The 17389-nt window shown below is 43.4% G+C and overlaps 1 protein-coding gene across 1 annotated transcript in view; it reads right to left on the bottom strand.

The window, feature by feature from the left end:
• CFTR (CF transmembrane conductance regulator) overlaps positions 1-17389 on the bottom strand; it is a 411238-nt gene that overhangs the window by 172454 nt on the left and 221395 nt on the right. The window contains exon 13 of the mRNA XM_033959147.1: positions 1089-1175. Coding sequence (XP_033815038.1) covers positions 1089-1175 — 87 coding nt within the window. The remainder of the gene's footprint in view (positions 1-1088; positions 1176-17389) is intronic.

Consider the following 17389-nt stretch of genomic DNA (forward strand, 5'->3'; position numbering starts at 1 on the left):
TGAAGGGGCCAACTCAGGAGTCGCAATCGCAGGGGTGGGGGTGCCATCAGGGTCGCATGAGGGTTTTTTTCCATCCACCATCAGGGAGGGTTGGGGGTCTGTAGGACCAGTGAGAGGGAGGAAGGGGGGCTGCTGCTTGGTGCGTGATTGCACCAAGGAGGGCACAGTGGCAACTCACGGCAGATACATCACTGTGGGGACAAGGCCAATCACAGGGCGGTGAATGGCCTTGTCCCTGCGGCAACCAGTCTCCTCCTCCCCCAAGCATAACTTTCCATTTAAAGGCTCCTTTTACAAAGGTGTGCTAGCTTTTTTAACGCACGCACTGGATTAGCATGTGCTATAGCGCACGCTAGCCAAAAATCTACCGCCTGCTCATAAGGAGGCGGTAGCGGCTAGTGTGCACGGCAATTTAGCGCGTGCTATTCCACGCATTAAGGCCCTAGCGCGGCTTTGTAAAAGAAGCCCTAAGTGGGCCAGAGAATCTTTTCACCATCTGGTGTCCAAATGCTCAAAACCTAAAGCCAGCATTAAACGCAACTAGTGCAAGCGTTAATGTGCTTCCCAGTACTCTAAGGGTTTCAGATTGGATGTTGAAACCATTAGCGCAAACTACTTTTAAATGCATTTAAATAAGGTCATTAACAATCTTGCGCTATGGTTCATGTTTACAAGTAAGGGCATCTACTGCCCTTATATGAAAGCACAACCCCTACATGTAGGTACCACCAGACTACAGCTATGAGTTGCTAGCAAGGGCAGTAGTGGAGTATTTCCAAGCTAATGTACTAAGGACCATTTTTCTTCCCATTCTGTGTTCTGCACAATAAATACAGGTTTTAAGGCCTAGAACAATTTTAAGTGATGATTAATATTGAGTTTGGAGTGCCACAAAAAAGAAGGAATAAACTCTTGTGGCTTTTACAGTAATACAGAATTGAAGGGATCTCATTATGTATAGTTCTGTTGAAACAAAGCTCTGCCAAGTACTAAAAACTCATTTGACATAGGAGTTTCTGATAGCCCGGATATCAATTTATAGAGATATCATGAAATATTCCTTTTATAAAGCAGTTGTTAGTACATACCTTTCAAATATTTCCTTTTCTGTGAACATGTCTAAATAGCTAAAAGGAGAATCCAGCAGGTACACATCTGCATCTTTGTATATTGCTCTAAACAGAGAAAAAGAAAATGTAATAAAATTTTATAAACATACATTTCCACTTTACAAATCACCGCACTGACGACAAAAAATGTTGAAACCCTGCTGTTGTCACTGAAAGAGTTTAATTATTAATCTCAACCTCAAAGATATAATATAATCACTTTCCAGGTGACTTTTGTCAACAGTTACAAAGAAAGATTGGGTTCTTACCTCAATAATTTTCATTATTGTAAAGAGGCACATAATTCTTGAACCATTGGGTTGTTACCCTCAAACCACTTTCTTCAGCTCTACCTGAAGCCACTCAATGTTTACCAAAGCAACTGAATACCAGCCTAACAACAAATATACAGAAAGAAGGGGTACGGGGAAGCTCCCCAACAACTAATTATACTGCTCTATTCTGCAAGAAAATACTAATAAAACATTATAAATGTAAACTTAAAATCAAAAATAAGGTGGAATGAACAAACCATCCCCCTGAGTGCAATCTCCATTAATTGCCATGGACTGTGAAAGAATTCCGGTCATCGTCATAACCAAGGCAGACATCTCTTCATTATGCAACCATGCTTGATTGGTAAATGCAAATATCTGGTGAAACCTATCTGTCTGAGGCAGTGAATGTACTCTCACTTCACAAACTTTTAGCCACAGTAAACTATCACAGCGTATCACAAACTTTGTGCATTAAAACATATTATAGTCAATTAAAGATACAATTGTGTTTCTCAAAATTCCTATGTGGTACAGTCAGTGGGAAATTCTATATTTTGAAAGGGTCTATCATAATCAACAGTTTGTTTTAAGGAAGCAAAACGTTTAGAAAAATTTGTTGTCAAGTGAAGCTAGGCTAATAAAACAATGATTTCAATATACAACCTGAGGAAAATTAATCCGATAATAATACAGCACCACCGTACAGCACATATGTGCCCAGGGAAGGCCTCAAGACGATGTGCCTCTTTTCAAAAAAGAAGATTATTGAGGTAAGAACCTAATCTTTCTAGTGCAAAAGGCACATCAGTCTTGAACCACTGGGACATACCTAAGCAATCCCCAAAATATAGATGAACCTGTTGCTAGCCCTGAGGACCGAAATGCTATGTCCAGGAGAACTGCCACATCCACCTTGTAGAATATCATAAAGGTACAAAGGGTGGTCCAAGTAGCCACCCTGCAAATCTCCTCAGGCGGAACAAACCGGGACTCAACCTATGAAGCCGCCATACCTCTAGTGGAATGTGCCAACATAGAAATCAGGCATTGTATTTCACACCTGAAGAAATGGCCAAATGAATCCATCTGGAAATGGAAGCTGGTCTTCCTTTAAGGCTAGAATTTGTCAATACAAACAAAAGATTGGAAAGACAAAACTCATTCGTCACTTCGAGATACCTGAGAAGAACTTTAATTGCCTCTTTCTTAGAACCTGCAGGACTAAATGTGGGCAGACAAACTTCTTGGTTAACTTAAAACACAAAGACTACCTTTGACAAGAAGGAAGGAACCATATAGAGTGATACTCCAACCTCCGTAAATCAGAGAAATCAGTTCCCTGCAGGATAGAGCCTGCAGTTCCAAGACTCTGCTTGCTGAGGCAATAACCACTAAGAATACTGTAACATCCATATGCAAGAACCTCCTTTAAAGGCTCATATAGATTCCAAGACAGGTTAGGAGGTCTCACTGTGTGACCAATCAGGCTCCATGCCTGCCTTGGTCCCTGTCATTTCCCTAGTGTCCACCGGGGGAGCCCTAGAGAGACCCAGGTGAGATCCAGCTTAGCCAGGGCAGGGCCTGGCTCCCTAAAAGAAAAGCCAGTAGATTTTACTAGGCTGTTAGAGAGGTTAGGGAGAAGACACAGGTATCTCCTCTGAAGAGGTTTCCAATCCTGATGGAAATAGAGGAGACTGGCTCCTCTATAGACTTTGCAGCAACTACTCAGGAGGAGCAGATGGAATTTGAGGAAGGGCTGATTCCTGCAAGATTGTTCTAGGAGCCTGAATTAATGGAGGTGGGTTTGGCTACCAAGAACTACTGAATGCAGCGTTGTGAGTTTGGGGATTGCTGTGTTTTGGGATACTTGAGTGACCATTTTGCTGCTGCTTATTTGGGGAATTTGTGTTTTTTTTCTCTTTTCATCTTCTGCCTGGACTGTATTATGTGTGGGGGGCAGAATCAAGGACTTAGTATTTGAAAACCCCAATTGTTTGTTTTTGGACTCTGTGTGGGGGTGGGACACAGCCTGCTGCCTTGAGAAGAACTGTGTTTGTTCCCCCTATGCATTGCAGTTGCCTGGCTGTAAGGATTTGATTTTTTCATTGTTTTCAGCCAGAGTTTTAGGAAGCTGAGTCTTGCCTTTATGAGGGAGAAGTTTGCCAATAACTGGGTGGGAATTTTGGAAGCTGTTTTGGATAAGCTTTTAAAAGGCAAACTTGAGGCAATTCTCCTGGCCCCAGCACTACTGTGATAGCTGGAGGCTTCCATGTTTTTCTGTTGATTATTTGAATGCTTGGAATTAGGAGCTGGATTTACCTGTAACCTGCATTAGGCAGGCTAGGGAAAAGAACTTTGAAAAATAAATTGTTTATAAGAAAAAGTAAAGTTTTGTTTTTGAGCAGGAAAATCCTGAAAGCTACACAGGAGTTTTCCATGGTGTTTATTTTTGCTGCACTTGAATTTACTAAGGTGCCTTGGCACATTCTGACAATTAAATTTGTATTGAGAATTTTTCTGGAAACAAAGTTTTGCGTTTTCATCCTTTATTATTATTGAACCTGCAGGGCTAACTCCATCCTGAGTAGCACACCTAGACCAGTAGTTTTGCCTGTGGCCACTTGGGGCAGTGTTGGCCGTTCCGAGGGACTCCAATGGTTACAACTGCAGTGCCCCTTTCAGAATCTTGGAACTATCCAGATACGAAGTTAAAGGAATCTTATCCACCCATGCTTGAAAATGCGACAGACCCAGGAGCTGCCCCTTGAGAGAAGAGACTGCCAACTAGACCCTTTTTTAGACCAAACTGGAGAAAATCTACGATTGCTGCTACTGGTGCATAGAAGGATTCAACCTTCCTACTGTCATACTAACCACAAAACATCTTTCAAGTTTTTGCAGAGGCTGCAACCGTTGCACGCTTTTTGGGCCTGAGTAGAGTTGCAATGACCACCTCAGAATAGCCCCTGGACTCTAGAGATTCACCCCTAAGAGCCATGCTATAAGCCCAAAGCATTCCGGATCCTCCAGAGCATTTGGGTCCTGATTGAAGAGTTGGATGCAATGGTATTTTTAGGTTTTTGTCCTTCTTAAGTTGATCTGAATCTGTATACCACAGCTGCCATGGCCAGCAAGGAGCAAACAGGATAAAGAGACCCGGGTGGGATGCTATTCTTCGAAGGACCCAACCTATGATGGCCAAGGGGAAAACACGTAGAGTAGGCCTGACTCCGTCCACCTCTGCACTAGCGTGTCCATGCCGGTGCTTCCACACACATATCTTGCATGGAGACAGGAACAAATCCCTGTTGTTGTATTTCACTCACAAATACACTCTATTCAGAACACTTGTTGGATAACCTCTTAATGATAACCTTTTCTTCAATTTGCTTGCTTAGTGTTTAAAATCCTGTGGAGTCGAACAATTTCTCTAACTTGAGCATTTGCAAAAAAGACAAGCTTGTTTTCAAATGTCTAAAATGACAACTTATAAAGGATAAGAAAGTGTTCTTATCCATAGATTTCTCAAACATACTAGTTGTGAAACCTCTATTTTTATACATGATTTTCATATCAAGGAAATGAAAGCTTGATGAGGAGTTGGGCTCAGTGAATTGTATACATTCATCGCAAATGTTAATCCATCCAATAAATTGATCCAGTTCACTTTCATTTCCAACCCACAACATGAATATATCATCTATGTATCTCCACCAACTATTGATTTTGTTGTAAAGAGGAGAATTATAGATCCGTTTCTTCAAATTCAATCATGTATAGGTTTGTAATGAAAGGGGCAAATGTTTCCCCCATGGCAACACCACTTGTTTGTAAATATATAGGGCTTCTTTTACAAAGGTGCACTAGGGTTTTTAGCGCACGCACAAAATTACCGCGCGCTATAGCGCATGGTAGCTGAAAATCTATCGCCTGCTGAAAAGGAGGCGGTAGCGGCTAGCACGCTTGGGAATTTAACGTGCGCTATTGCGCACGTTAAGGCCCTAGTGCACCTTCGTAAAAGGAGCCCACAGTCTAATTGAAAAGAAAAAAAAAATTGCACATGGAACTAGGACAATCCTCTACCAACCATCCAGTGCAAATCTGGCATGATTCCGGAGCATTATTGCTGGAGGAGTCCAATAATACTAATATTAAGCAAACACAAGGCAATTTAAGGCAGATAGAGGCTTTTAAAATGAGATCGTAAAATCCAAAATGGTTGCTGCTTCAGCAATTCTGGTGCCAAAACAGCTCAAAACCTAAATATAAAAATTTTAAAAATCCTGGGATGGGGTTTATAGAGGTAAGAGACCCACATTCTGTCCCCCAAAAAACTCAAAAGCACAATTTAAAGACACACCCCACCTCGATTTTTCCCATAGTAGCCTGTACCTGCTTGTGCTATGAACTGCTGCAGCTGAGGAGAGAGAATTTCTGCCTCAAACAAGTCTGAAAACTCCAGAGGTTGCCAGCTGACCCAAAAAAGTGGGCTGAGACCTCAACCCCCTTATAGTTCCATGCATGATGACTGGGTGAGGAAAAATCGCAGACGGTCCAACTCTGGCCCTCTGGACTCCTTGGGGTCCCACAGCCAAAACTCCTGCCAAAATCAGGGGTGAGCTTCACTCCCAAGGGAATGGTCTCTAAGTGTCCACAACTATTAGAGCAGACTAACTAAGCAGGTACTCCAGGGAAAGGCCTGCCAGTTACAGAACCCTGCACCGAGGGACTGGGTCTCTCCTGTAGTCAGAGCTGTCCCAGGAACTTCAGCAGCACCGAAAAACCTTGAGATCCAGGACATAAAAAACCTGAAAATAACAAATGGAAGTCAGAGCACATTAGAAAAATCCTTCTCAGTTCACTTACAGAAGGGAAAATTGAGTGACTAGAGGAAGGGAAGAGAAGTCTTGTGTAGGAAAAGCCCAGGTGAAGACTCCTGAGAATTCCCCAATATAGCAGAAATAGGCCAATACAGCTAAAACCTAAAATAGTTGCTGAAAGAGCCACCTTGGTCTCCTGTAACCCTATTCATATCTTAATACTAATTAATATAAAGCATAGATGTAGCAGCCAAAAAGGCGTGCTTTCATACACGTTTTATACTTAAAAGTAGATCTAGATGAAGAAGAACCAAGAAGAAAATAAAGATAAGACACATGCAAATTAGTGATGTGAAAAATCTATCAGGCACTTTGTGAGGAAGTGGAGAGTGTAATGAGGAACACTTCCTCACTGAGGGTGCAGTTTATTTGCCTGACAGCAAGGAGCACTAAACTGCCTAAACAAGACCCGAGTCAGAGGAGTGGAGCTCAGAGGAAAGGAAGGCTAAAAGCTCTGGGAGTATGTAGAATCAGGGAGGTCTTGCAGCAAGAGACTTCCCAGGGAAAGGTTCCACAGCAAAGGTCCTTTAAGATGACTACCCTGTGTTGGACAGAAGCAGAGACTTCAGTGAAATAAGACAAGCTTATCCAAGTTAAGAGAGTATAGATTAAACTTGTGAAAAGAAGGAAATGTAGCATACTTGTACTGAGCAGCCTGTCAGGAACAATAATTAAAAAGAAACTTTAATCAAACTCCAGTTGGTTATTGATTCAAGTGTCCAGCCTGTGGAGAGAACAGACATGAGGCATACCTGTTTTGAACTCAAAGTCTTGTTTTACTTGCAACCTCTGTGTGTTTTGCTGCATTCCTGAGGAGTCCAGCCTTGGCTATGGGCCGCATTACCACACACTCCTTTAAACTATAGCAATCTTTGACATTATACTTCAGTGAAGGACATCCCAGTAAAAGACAAATTACTCATAAAGAAACCAATATAGTGTTGTAAAATCAATAGTTTTGAGTGTAATTACAAAGAGTTTGGGTTCCCAATATTGCAACAAATAGTATATTGTACTTCCCTATAGAGGACAATTGCAGAGATTTTAACTTTATGACATTTTACAGCAATAATGAAAAGAGGCTAAGATGAGCAAACAGTATTTTGCTAAACTAAGGCTGGCACAAGGTGCCAAAAGATGACTTCATCTCTAAATTGCTTTGGAGCTTCTAAGACTCAGCTCTGTATTGACTTTGGCCAATATACTCAGCATACGTTTATGTCCTCTCACAATATTTAAAAATTAATTTCTTATTGTGTATTTGAGCTACATCTCAACTTTCAGGAGCTTTTTTTTTTAGCCTTCATTATTACTCCAGTACTGCTATTAATACAAAACAATTTCTAAAATTTCTCAACAGTATTCAAAACTGCACCTGTATTCAATCAAACCCTACTCTGTTATGCAGTTTCAGTTTGAATTTTTATGATTTATTTTGATCCTGTTATTTTGATTAACTATTTCCCACAGAATAAACTAAATCAACTCCTTTTACTTTGTTTAACTGTATAAACAATTTGCCTTGAGTTTAGCCTCCCATCTGTTTATCCCAATGCATGCTATACCACTTATCTTGTCCCCATCTAATATCTGCATTTGACTCCTCGGCTATATGATAAACTATATTATAGAAAACCATTAGTGTCATTATGTTATTTGAATGTTCTGAATTGTGCTTATTAGATGCTTCATAAGTATTATGTTTCCCTTTTAGTATGTATTATATCTGTCTTTTTGAATTTCAGTGCTGTTAATAAGTATATTTTTGAAACTATCTCATGGTAGTCCTATTACTGTATTTTTACGCATATAACGCGCACGCTATTTTACAAACCGCGCAATAACCATGCGCATAATATCCATGAGCGCATTATACAATTTTTTTTACATTGCTGATACCAAATTCGGCGACACCTATATGGTAGAGACGGCATTTGCCGCCAATGCCGTATGGGTAATGTTAAATGCCGCCCGACTTTTAGTGAAGAAAATTTTTTTTCATTTTTTAATTAACTGCAAAATTTTAATTCTGCTGCCCCAATCGTCAGATTCCGCCTACTCCTCAGTCGTCGGGTTGTCGGATTCCCTTCCCCCTCCGGTCAGGCCCAAAATACATAATTCCGGCCCTTCCCAGTCCCAGTGAGTATGAATTCAGCAACAAGAACAGAAATCACATATTCATTCTCATAAACTATAAAATTTAATCTAGATCAAACGAAGTATCGAGGACAAAATAATCTAAATAGTTAAAGTTGTAAATAAAAAAAGTTTACTGGTTTATTCAATCATCATCATCACAGTCATCTGAATCTTTGAATCCATCAAAATCTGAATACCGGTATTCATCATCGTCATTAAATAAAGTCAGCACGGCCTGCAGACGATCCTCGTTTATTTCCGAAGTGATATCGTCATCGTCGTCATCATCATCGCTGATATCTGTGTCATTACCTCCTTCCGCTGCATGATTAGTGTCATTGGTTTCATAAACAATGCCTGCTTTTCTAAATCCGTTTCGAATAGTATCTGGTGTTATTTTATCCCATGCTGAAGCCACCCATTTGCAGACTTCTGTGAAAGTTGCCCGCTTCAGCCGCCCCGTGGGTGTGTACTCGTGCGTGCCACTCTGCATCCACTCCTCCCACTCCCTTCTAACAAAAGTCTTGAATGGATGATTCACTGCAATGTCTAGTGGCTGCAGCTTACACGTCAGGCCTCCAGGTATCACAGCGATGTGGGCTCCAGTAGAATTAATGTAGGCCTGAACATTTTTTTCTTTGTGGGCAGTCATAGCATCAAAAATTAACAAAGATTTTTTTGATAAAAATCCACCCTGTCTTGCCCTAAAGCATTTATCTACCCACAATCTCATTACGTCGCAGTCCATCCATCCCTTCTTGTTGCAGTGCACAACCACACTGGTGGGCAGTTTTTCATGGGGCATAGTGACCCTTTTGAAAATGACCATGGGATTTAACTTAACCCCGCTAGCTGAGCAACCAAGAACTACTGTAAAACACACTCTTTCATGCCCATTTGTGGTGATGGCAACAGATTTAGTACCTGTGGGGGCTACGGTTCTTGTCGCTGGAATGTTGAATGCCATTGGAATTTCATTCATGTTGATGACGTCCTTTGCAGTGATGCCAAGTTCAGAAATTTCTTTGGCGACAATGCCACGGAAATCAATCAATTTTTGCTGCCAGTCATCCGGAAGTCACTGGCCAACAGTTGTTCTCATTCAAACCGATAGTCCATTCCTTTTCATAAATTTCGAGATCCATATGAAGCCAGCTTTGAAGTCGGGTATTCCTCTTCCATTGGCAAGTAGTTTTGCCTTCATCTGAATTGCAACGTTGTCCTGAAGAGGTGCTGAGTAAGAACCAAGAAACTTAGAGAACAAGAAAGTTTTGAGTTGTTTCCTATAGTGAAGATAAGAAAAAGATGAGGATAAGAGTTGCTTAAAATCTTTATCCCACAATGAAATCTGAAAAGAAAGAGTTCTATCATGATATCTTTTATACCTACAGCCCTTGAATGGTGGAAAAATGAAGAAAGCTTTGGTAATATGTGGATAATGCGTAGAGAAATAACAAAACAAGTCTGTCGTGTAAGAAGGGACCTGACCCATCAGTACTTTATAATAAAGACATCCCAATTTAAAAAGAACTCGTGCCTCCACAGGCAACCAGTGCAGTTCATGATAACAATGCGTGATGTGATCGTCCATAAATGAGCCTAACTGCAATGTTTTGGATTATTTGTAACTTCGTTAGGTTTTTCTTAGTATTTGCTAATAAATGATATTACAACAATCCAAGTGACTGAGAACCAAGGACTGCACCATAATCCTAAAAGCTGAAAAATCAAAATAATTTCTGAGTGTATGAAGCTTCCATAACATATTGAAACCCCTACGGACCATTATATTCCCCTGACTCTGCAAGGTAAGATTCCGATCCAAAGTAACCCCCAAAATTTTTAGTGTTGATTGAATAGGATATTGATTGTTTTTTAATGTTATAGATGTCCCAGTTAAGACCTTTCCTGGAGACACAAAGAAAAATTTTGTTCTATCGGAATTAAGTTTTAGTCTAAATTCTAACATCCAGTCTCCCATCACAGTAAATATTTTTTCTATGATATGAATAATATTTGAGATGATTGATACACATGGTGCCTATAAATATCGCTTCCTTCAGTTTTGCAGTGCTGATTTTTGGAAATGTCTTAACAAAATATTGAAAACCTGGTGAGTTTGCTTTACCCATGGCCTTTTCCAGGTTCTTCATCAACCTCAGCTTGATATGAAGAGGTGGAAGAAATATTTTATGAGGATACTAATGGCATAAATTTCACACTGCATGTCCCTGGGTTATAGGTATCACTCAGCTGCCAAACATGCTTGATATAATATTCAGCTGTAGATTTGCTATCCCACAAGCACAGGAAACAGCAGTATTTAGTGAATACTCCTTTCATTCCTATTAGCATGCCAATGACCTTCAGATCTTCCACTGGTGTGTTTTATAACTGATTGCTTCTAGTAAATTCTTCATATTCTCATGACTCCTTTAGATGAGCAGAATGGGCAATTGGTATACTAGGTTTGGAATTTCTGTTCTGCAGTAACACTGCTTTCAAGCTTTTCTGTGAAGAATCAATGAAGAGACACCATTCATCTGGACAATGCACTTGTGACAAAGGCGTGTCTGATTTCAAGAAAGTCTGAGATAGGCACGTGGGATCTCTTGGAGAGAGGAAGAAATAATGGTTGCTACGGATGGGCAGACTGGATGGGTCATTTAGCTTTTATCTGCCATCATGTTTTTATGTTTCTACTAATTAGCTCTTAAGAAATAGTCTATGAAATCCTTGGAGGGTAACCTACCAGTTACATTACAAAATAATAATAAAAGCTAAACATTACCATAACGTAACATATAACTAGCAATCTTAGAGGAACGTGGAGGGGCATAATAAAAAAACGTCTAAGTCCCCTTTTGGCCTAAGGCCTTAAACATTCAAAGCAGAAGCAGGGAAAGTGTCCATAACCAATAGGATATTGCAAAATTTCTTGAGAAAGATGACACTGTTCTAGGTGAAGTTGGGGGGGGTTGCGGGTCGCCAGGGCCAGGAGAGCTTGGGCTCTCTCCTGGCCCGTTAAATCAGAAAGGGTGGGGGGGGGGGTCGCCGAGGCCAGGAGGGCTTGGGCTCCCTCCTGGCCAGATCGAGTCGGGGGGAGGCATGATCGCCGGGGCAAGATGGCTTGGGCTCCCTCTTGCCCCGATATCGTTGGGGAGTCGGCGGGGCAAGAGGGCTTGGGCTCCCTCTTGCCCCGATATCGGTGGGGAGTCGGCGGGGCAAGAAGGCTTGGGCTCCCTTTTGCCCCGATATCGTCGGGGAGTCGGCGGGGCAAGAAGGCTTGAGCTCCCTCGTGCCCCAATGTTGTGTGTGTGTGTGGGGGGTGGGGTGATGCAAAGCGGCAGGAGAGATGCCTCATCTCCCCTACCGCGATGCCATCATTCCTCTACCTGAGCTGCCGCGGGTCACGGAAATTCGGGTAGAGGAGTGATGGCATCGTGGTAGGGGGAGATGAGGCATGTCTCCTGCCGCGATGCTTGCGGTGGGTAGGTTGCCGGCCGCTGAACTGATGGTGCCAGCAGCCATCAGCTCAGCGGCCCCTTTTTCGGCACTTAGACCTGGTTTGACTTCGTCTAAGTCAAAAAGGTCTAAGTGCCAACTAGGCAACCTGTTAATATTTTGGTTATACCTGTTGTACGTCTAGGTGTAGGTCGGCCCACCTCCCGCCCACTGCCTGCTCTTTTCCCTCCTCTAAACATATCTCTTTGGGTTTTTTTTATTATGAACCCCTTTGAGTACATATTCCAACTCGAGTAGCAACTTAACACAGAAATCATCAATATTAAGATGCAGGCAGCAGTTCAGCTGCAAGAGGGGGGCAATCCAGTCTTTTGGACTGTCTCATGTTTGATTATCAAGAGGTGAAGTAATTCTAAATCTAGTTCTTAGTTGAGCACATGAATTGGTGCAGGAAGTAATGGTGCTGGAGTTGCTTGATAACAGTGATCAGTTCTGATTAATCAGAGAAACTCAAACAAATCTCTGTAACACTGGATGATGTAATGGGTCAATTTGACAAATTGAACAGTAGCAAATTGCCTGGATCGGTTGGTATACATCCCAGAGCGCAGACAGAATTGACAAATGATTGGAACTCCATTCTAGATTTGAAATCTGTAAACAAGGCCCTAAAGGTCCCCCTCGTCATATGGAAACGGTCTACTCTGTCATAGCTGTGATGGCTCTGGGAGAATGCCTTGCCTTTCTGGATTTAATGGACGCATATCTTCATATCCCCATCTTTCCTGCTCACAGGAGATATCTGAGATTTCACGTTCTCCAGCGCCACTTTTACTTTGTGGCGCTCCCTTTCAGTTTGGCCATGGCATCCCACACCCTTACCAAGGTAATGATAGTTATAGTGGCCCACCTTCACAGCATGGGTGTCCAGGTACAAACTTACCTTGATGATTGGCTGATCAGGGCCCCCTCTCTGGAGGACTGCGAGTGTGCAGTCCAGCAAGTGGTGAGCCTCTTACAGGACCTGGGCTAGATAATCAACTTCTGAAAAAGTCATCTTCAGCTGACTTAGTGCTTGGATTATCTGGGAGTCCACTTTGACATGGTGCAAGGCCCTGCTTTTCTTCCTGAGCCGCAAAACAGAAGCTCAGGAAGAAAATCCTGAAAATCGTGGTCCATCTGAGCCTCAGGGCCTGGCAGTATCTGCAAGTACTGGTCTTGATGGCATCCTCCTTGGATATGGTGCCCTAGGTAAGGGCTCATATGCACCCTCTCCAGTACTCCCTTCTATTCTGATGGACTCCACAGCGTAACTCCCTGCAGATGAAGCTCTCCTGAACGGCAAAGGCGAAATTCAGCCTGTGTTGGTGGTTCCAAGAGAAGAACCTGGCGAGAGGCATGCATCTCAGAATCGATCCCTGGGTGACTCTCATGACTGACACCAACCTCAGTGGCTGTTGGGGGGGGGGGGGAGGGAGGAGGCCCTCTGCTGCAGTCTCTGCCTCCAGGGCAAGTGGTCCCCAGCAGAGAGCAAATGGTCCATCAATTGTCTGCAACTGAGAATCATTCGATTGGCCTTGCTACAGTTGCAGTCTTTCCTGTCAAGTAAAGCAGTCAGGGTATTATCAGACAATGCTACAGACAGGTTGGCATCAAATGAACTTGCAGAACTATTGTTATTAATTTTTTTATTTTAATTAATTGTTATTAATTGTTATTAATTTCTTTTAAATCTAGTATAGTACTGGACCAACGTGATACCAATTTTTAAAAAGGGTTTCAGAGTGGCCCAGGAAATTATAGACCAGTGAGTCTGACATCAGTGCTGGGCAAAATGGTAGAGACTATTATAAAGAACAAATGCTGGGGAATCTAGAAACAGATCTGAAGGGAGCCGAGAAAATTCGATCCTCTGCCCCTTCCTGATAATGTCTAACACCCAACAGTTGGATGAGATCTGTTCCCATTTGTCTCAGAATGAGGAGGAGCAGCTTTTGTCCTGGCATCATTGCTGTTTCTTGGTGGACAAACCATTGGTGCTTGTAACTGCCAAATCTCTGTCTGAACCCCTGAAAGGATCTCTGAGAAGAATAGCTGGGGGAAAATTGGTGCGATCTTTTAAAGGCACGAAAATTGCCTCTAATGCCCCCGGCCAGCTGACAGCTCCTACTATCCAGGACAGAAATGTAGTAAGCTGAAACCTTATTCAGGACTCTGATGATGTCATAAAGAGCATTGACCACATAATCCACACCCTTCTTAATCATGTGCGGACAGGAAAGCACAGTTACTTACCGTAACAGGTGTTATCCAGGGACAGCAGGCAGATATTCTTGACTGATGGGTGACGGCACCGACGGAGCCCCGGTACGGACAATTTTAGTGTGATTGCACTCTAAGAACTTGGAAAGTTCTAGCAGGCCGTACCGTGCACGCGCGAGTGCCTTCCCGCCCGACGGAGGCGTGCGGTCCCCAGTTAGGATAAGCCAGCTAAGAAGCCAACCTGGGGAGGTGGGTGGGACGCAAGAATATCTGCCTGCTGTCCCTGGATAACACCTGTTATGGTAAGTAACTGTGCTTTATCCCAGGACAAGCAGGCAGTATATTCTTGACTGATGGGTGACCTCCAAGCTAACAAAAAGAGGGATGGAGGGAAGGTTGGCCATTAGGAAAACAAATTTTGCAAAACAGATTGGCCGAAGTGTCCATCCCGTCTGGAGAAAGCATCCAGACAATAGTGAGATGTAAAAGTATGAACTGAGGACCAAGTAGCAGCTTTGCAGATTTCCTCAATAGGAGTGGAACAGAGGAAAGCTACAGATGCTGCCATAGCTCAAACTCTATGGGCCGTGACAGAACCTTCAAGTGTCAGTCCGGTCTGAGCATAACAAAATGAAATGCACGCTGCCAGCCAATTAGACAACGTACGTTTAGAAACAGGACGTCCCAATTTATTCGGATCAAAGGACAGAAAGAGTTGGGGAGCTGATCTGTGGGGTTTAGTACGCTCTAGATAATAAGCTAGAGCCCTCTTACAGTCCAAAGTATGCAGAGCCTGTTCACCAGAATGAGAGTGAGGTTTCGGAAAGAAGACAGGCAGAACAATGGATTGGTTGAGATGGAATTCAGAGACAACCTTAGGGAGAAACTTTGGATGTGTACGCAGAACCACCTTGTCATGATGAAAGACCGTAAAAGGTGGATCTGCAACTAGTGCATGTAGCTTACTGACCCTCTTGGCAGAGGTAAGAGCAATAAGGAAAAGTACTTTCCAAGTGAGAAACTTGAAAGGAGTGGTAGCCAAAGGTTCAAATGGAGGCTTCATTAAGGTGGAAAGAACCACATTGAGATCCCAGATTACAGGAGGGGCTTTAAGAGGAGGTTTCACATTGAAAAGACCCCGCATGAACCTGGACACCAAGGGATGAGCTGAGAGAAGTTTTCCATGAACCGGCTCATGAAAAGCAGCAATAGCACTGAGATGGACTCTGATGGAAGTAGACTTAAGGCCAGAGTCAGACAAAGAAAGCAGATAATCCAACAATGTCTCCACTGCCAGGGAAGTGGGATCAAGATGATGAAGAAGACACCAGGAAGAAAATCGTGTTCACTTCTGATGGTAACATTGCAGAGTGGCTGGTTTCCTGGAGGCATCTAGAATGGAACGAACGGGCTGAGACAAAAGAGTATCATGAGAAGTCAGCCCGAGAGATACCAAGCTGTCAGGTGCAGAGACTAGAGGTTGGGATGTAGAAGGGTCTCCTGATGCTGTGTAAGCAGAGAAGGAAACAGTGGAAGAAGAAAAGGTTCCCTGGAACTGAGTTGAAGTAGAAGGGAGAACCAATGTTGCCTGGGCCACCTCGGAGCAATCAGAATCATGGTGGCTCGTTCCCTCTTGAGCTTGAACAAGGTTCTCAACATGAGAGGCAGAGGAGGGAAAGCGTACAGGAACAGATTGGACCAGTCGAGGAGAAATGCATCCGCTGCCAGACGGTGAGGAGAGTAGAGTCTGGAGCAGAATAGGGGCAGCTGGTGATTGTGAGGAGCTGCAAAGAGGTCTATCTGAGGAGTGCCCCATTGAGCGAAGATGGACTGCAGAGTGAAAGGATCGATTGCCCACTCGTGAGGCTGGAGAATTCTGCTGAGCTTGTCCGCTAAGGAATTCTGTTCTCCCTGAATGTAGATAGCTTTCAGGAATAGATGGTGATCTATGGCCCAAGCCTAGATCCTCTGGGCTTCCTGGCACAAGAGGCGAGAGCCTGTCCCACCCTGCTTGTTGATGTAGTACATTGCAACTTGATTGTCTGTGCACAGCAGGAGGACTTGAGGAAAGAGAAGATGTTGGAAGGCCTTGAGGGCATAAAACATCGCTCTGAGTTCCAGGAAATTGATGTGATGCTTCATTTCCTGAGGTGTCCAAAGTCCTTGAGTTTGGAACTCGTTCAAGTGAGCTCCCCAGGCGTAAGGGGAGGCGTCGGTGGTGATGATAAGTTGATGAGGAGGTAGATGGAAGAGAAGACCTCTGGAGAGATTTGAGGATATCAACCACCATTGTAGAGACTGACGAAGAGATGATGTCACAGATATGTGACGTGAGCAAGGATCCATTGCTTGGGACCACTGGGTAGCTAGGGTCCATTGAGGAGTGCGCAGGTGAAGACGTGCGAAGGGTGTGACATGAACCGTGGAGGCCATGTGACCCAAGAGTATCATCATTTGCTTGGCCGAGATGGAACGTTGTGGAAGCACCTGCTGACATAGAGATTGAAGCGTTTGAAGACGGTTGGATGGCAGGAACGCTCTCATGAGGACTGTGTCCAAGACTGCTCCAATGAATTGAAGTCTCTGAGTGGGGATGAGATGAGATTTGGGTAAATTGATCTCGAACCCCAGAAATTGAAGAAACAGGATGGTCTGGGTGGTGGCCTGAAGTACTGTCTGAGATGAATTGGTCTTTATCAACCAATCGTCCAGGTAAGGAAACACCTGAAGGTGGTGGGAACGCAGAAAGGCAGCCACCACAATCAGACATTTGGTAAACACTCTTGGAGAGGAGGCAAGACCGAAGGGAAGCACCTTGTATTGGTAATGACAATGATTGATCATGAAGCGTAGATACTGCCTGGAGGCCAGATTGACCGGTATGTGAGTGTATGCTTCTTTGAGATCGAGGGAACATAGCCAGTCACCTTGATTGAGAAGAGGGTAAAGAGTGGCCAGAGAAAGCATTCTGAATTTTTCTTTGACCAAGCACTTGTTGAGATCGCGAAGATCTAGGATGGGTCTGAGATCTCCTGTTTTTTTGGGAACTAGAAAATAACGGGAGTAGAAGCCTTGCCCCTTTTGATCTAGAGGAACTTCCTCTATGGCGTTCAGAAGGAGGAGGGATTGGACCTCTTGAAGAAGGAGGGAAGACTGAGGAGTGTTCAAAGCAGACTCTTTTGGTAGACTTTGGGCAGGAAGAGTCTGAAAGTTGAGAGAGTAGCCGTGGCGGATGATGTTGAGGACCCATTGATCC

This window comes from Geotrypetes seraphini, chromosome 9 (genome assembly GCF_902459505.1).
Source record: "Geotrypetes seraphini chromosome 9, aGeoSer1.1, whole genome shotgun sequence".
NCBI classification, from domain to species: Eukaryota; Metazoa; Chordata; class Amphibia; order Gymnophiona; family Dermophiidae; genus Geotrypetes; species Geotrypetes seraphini.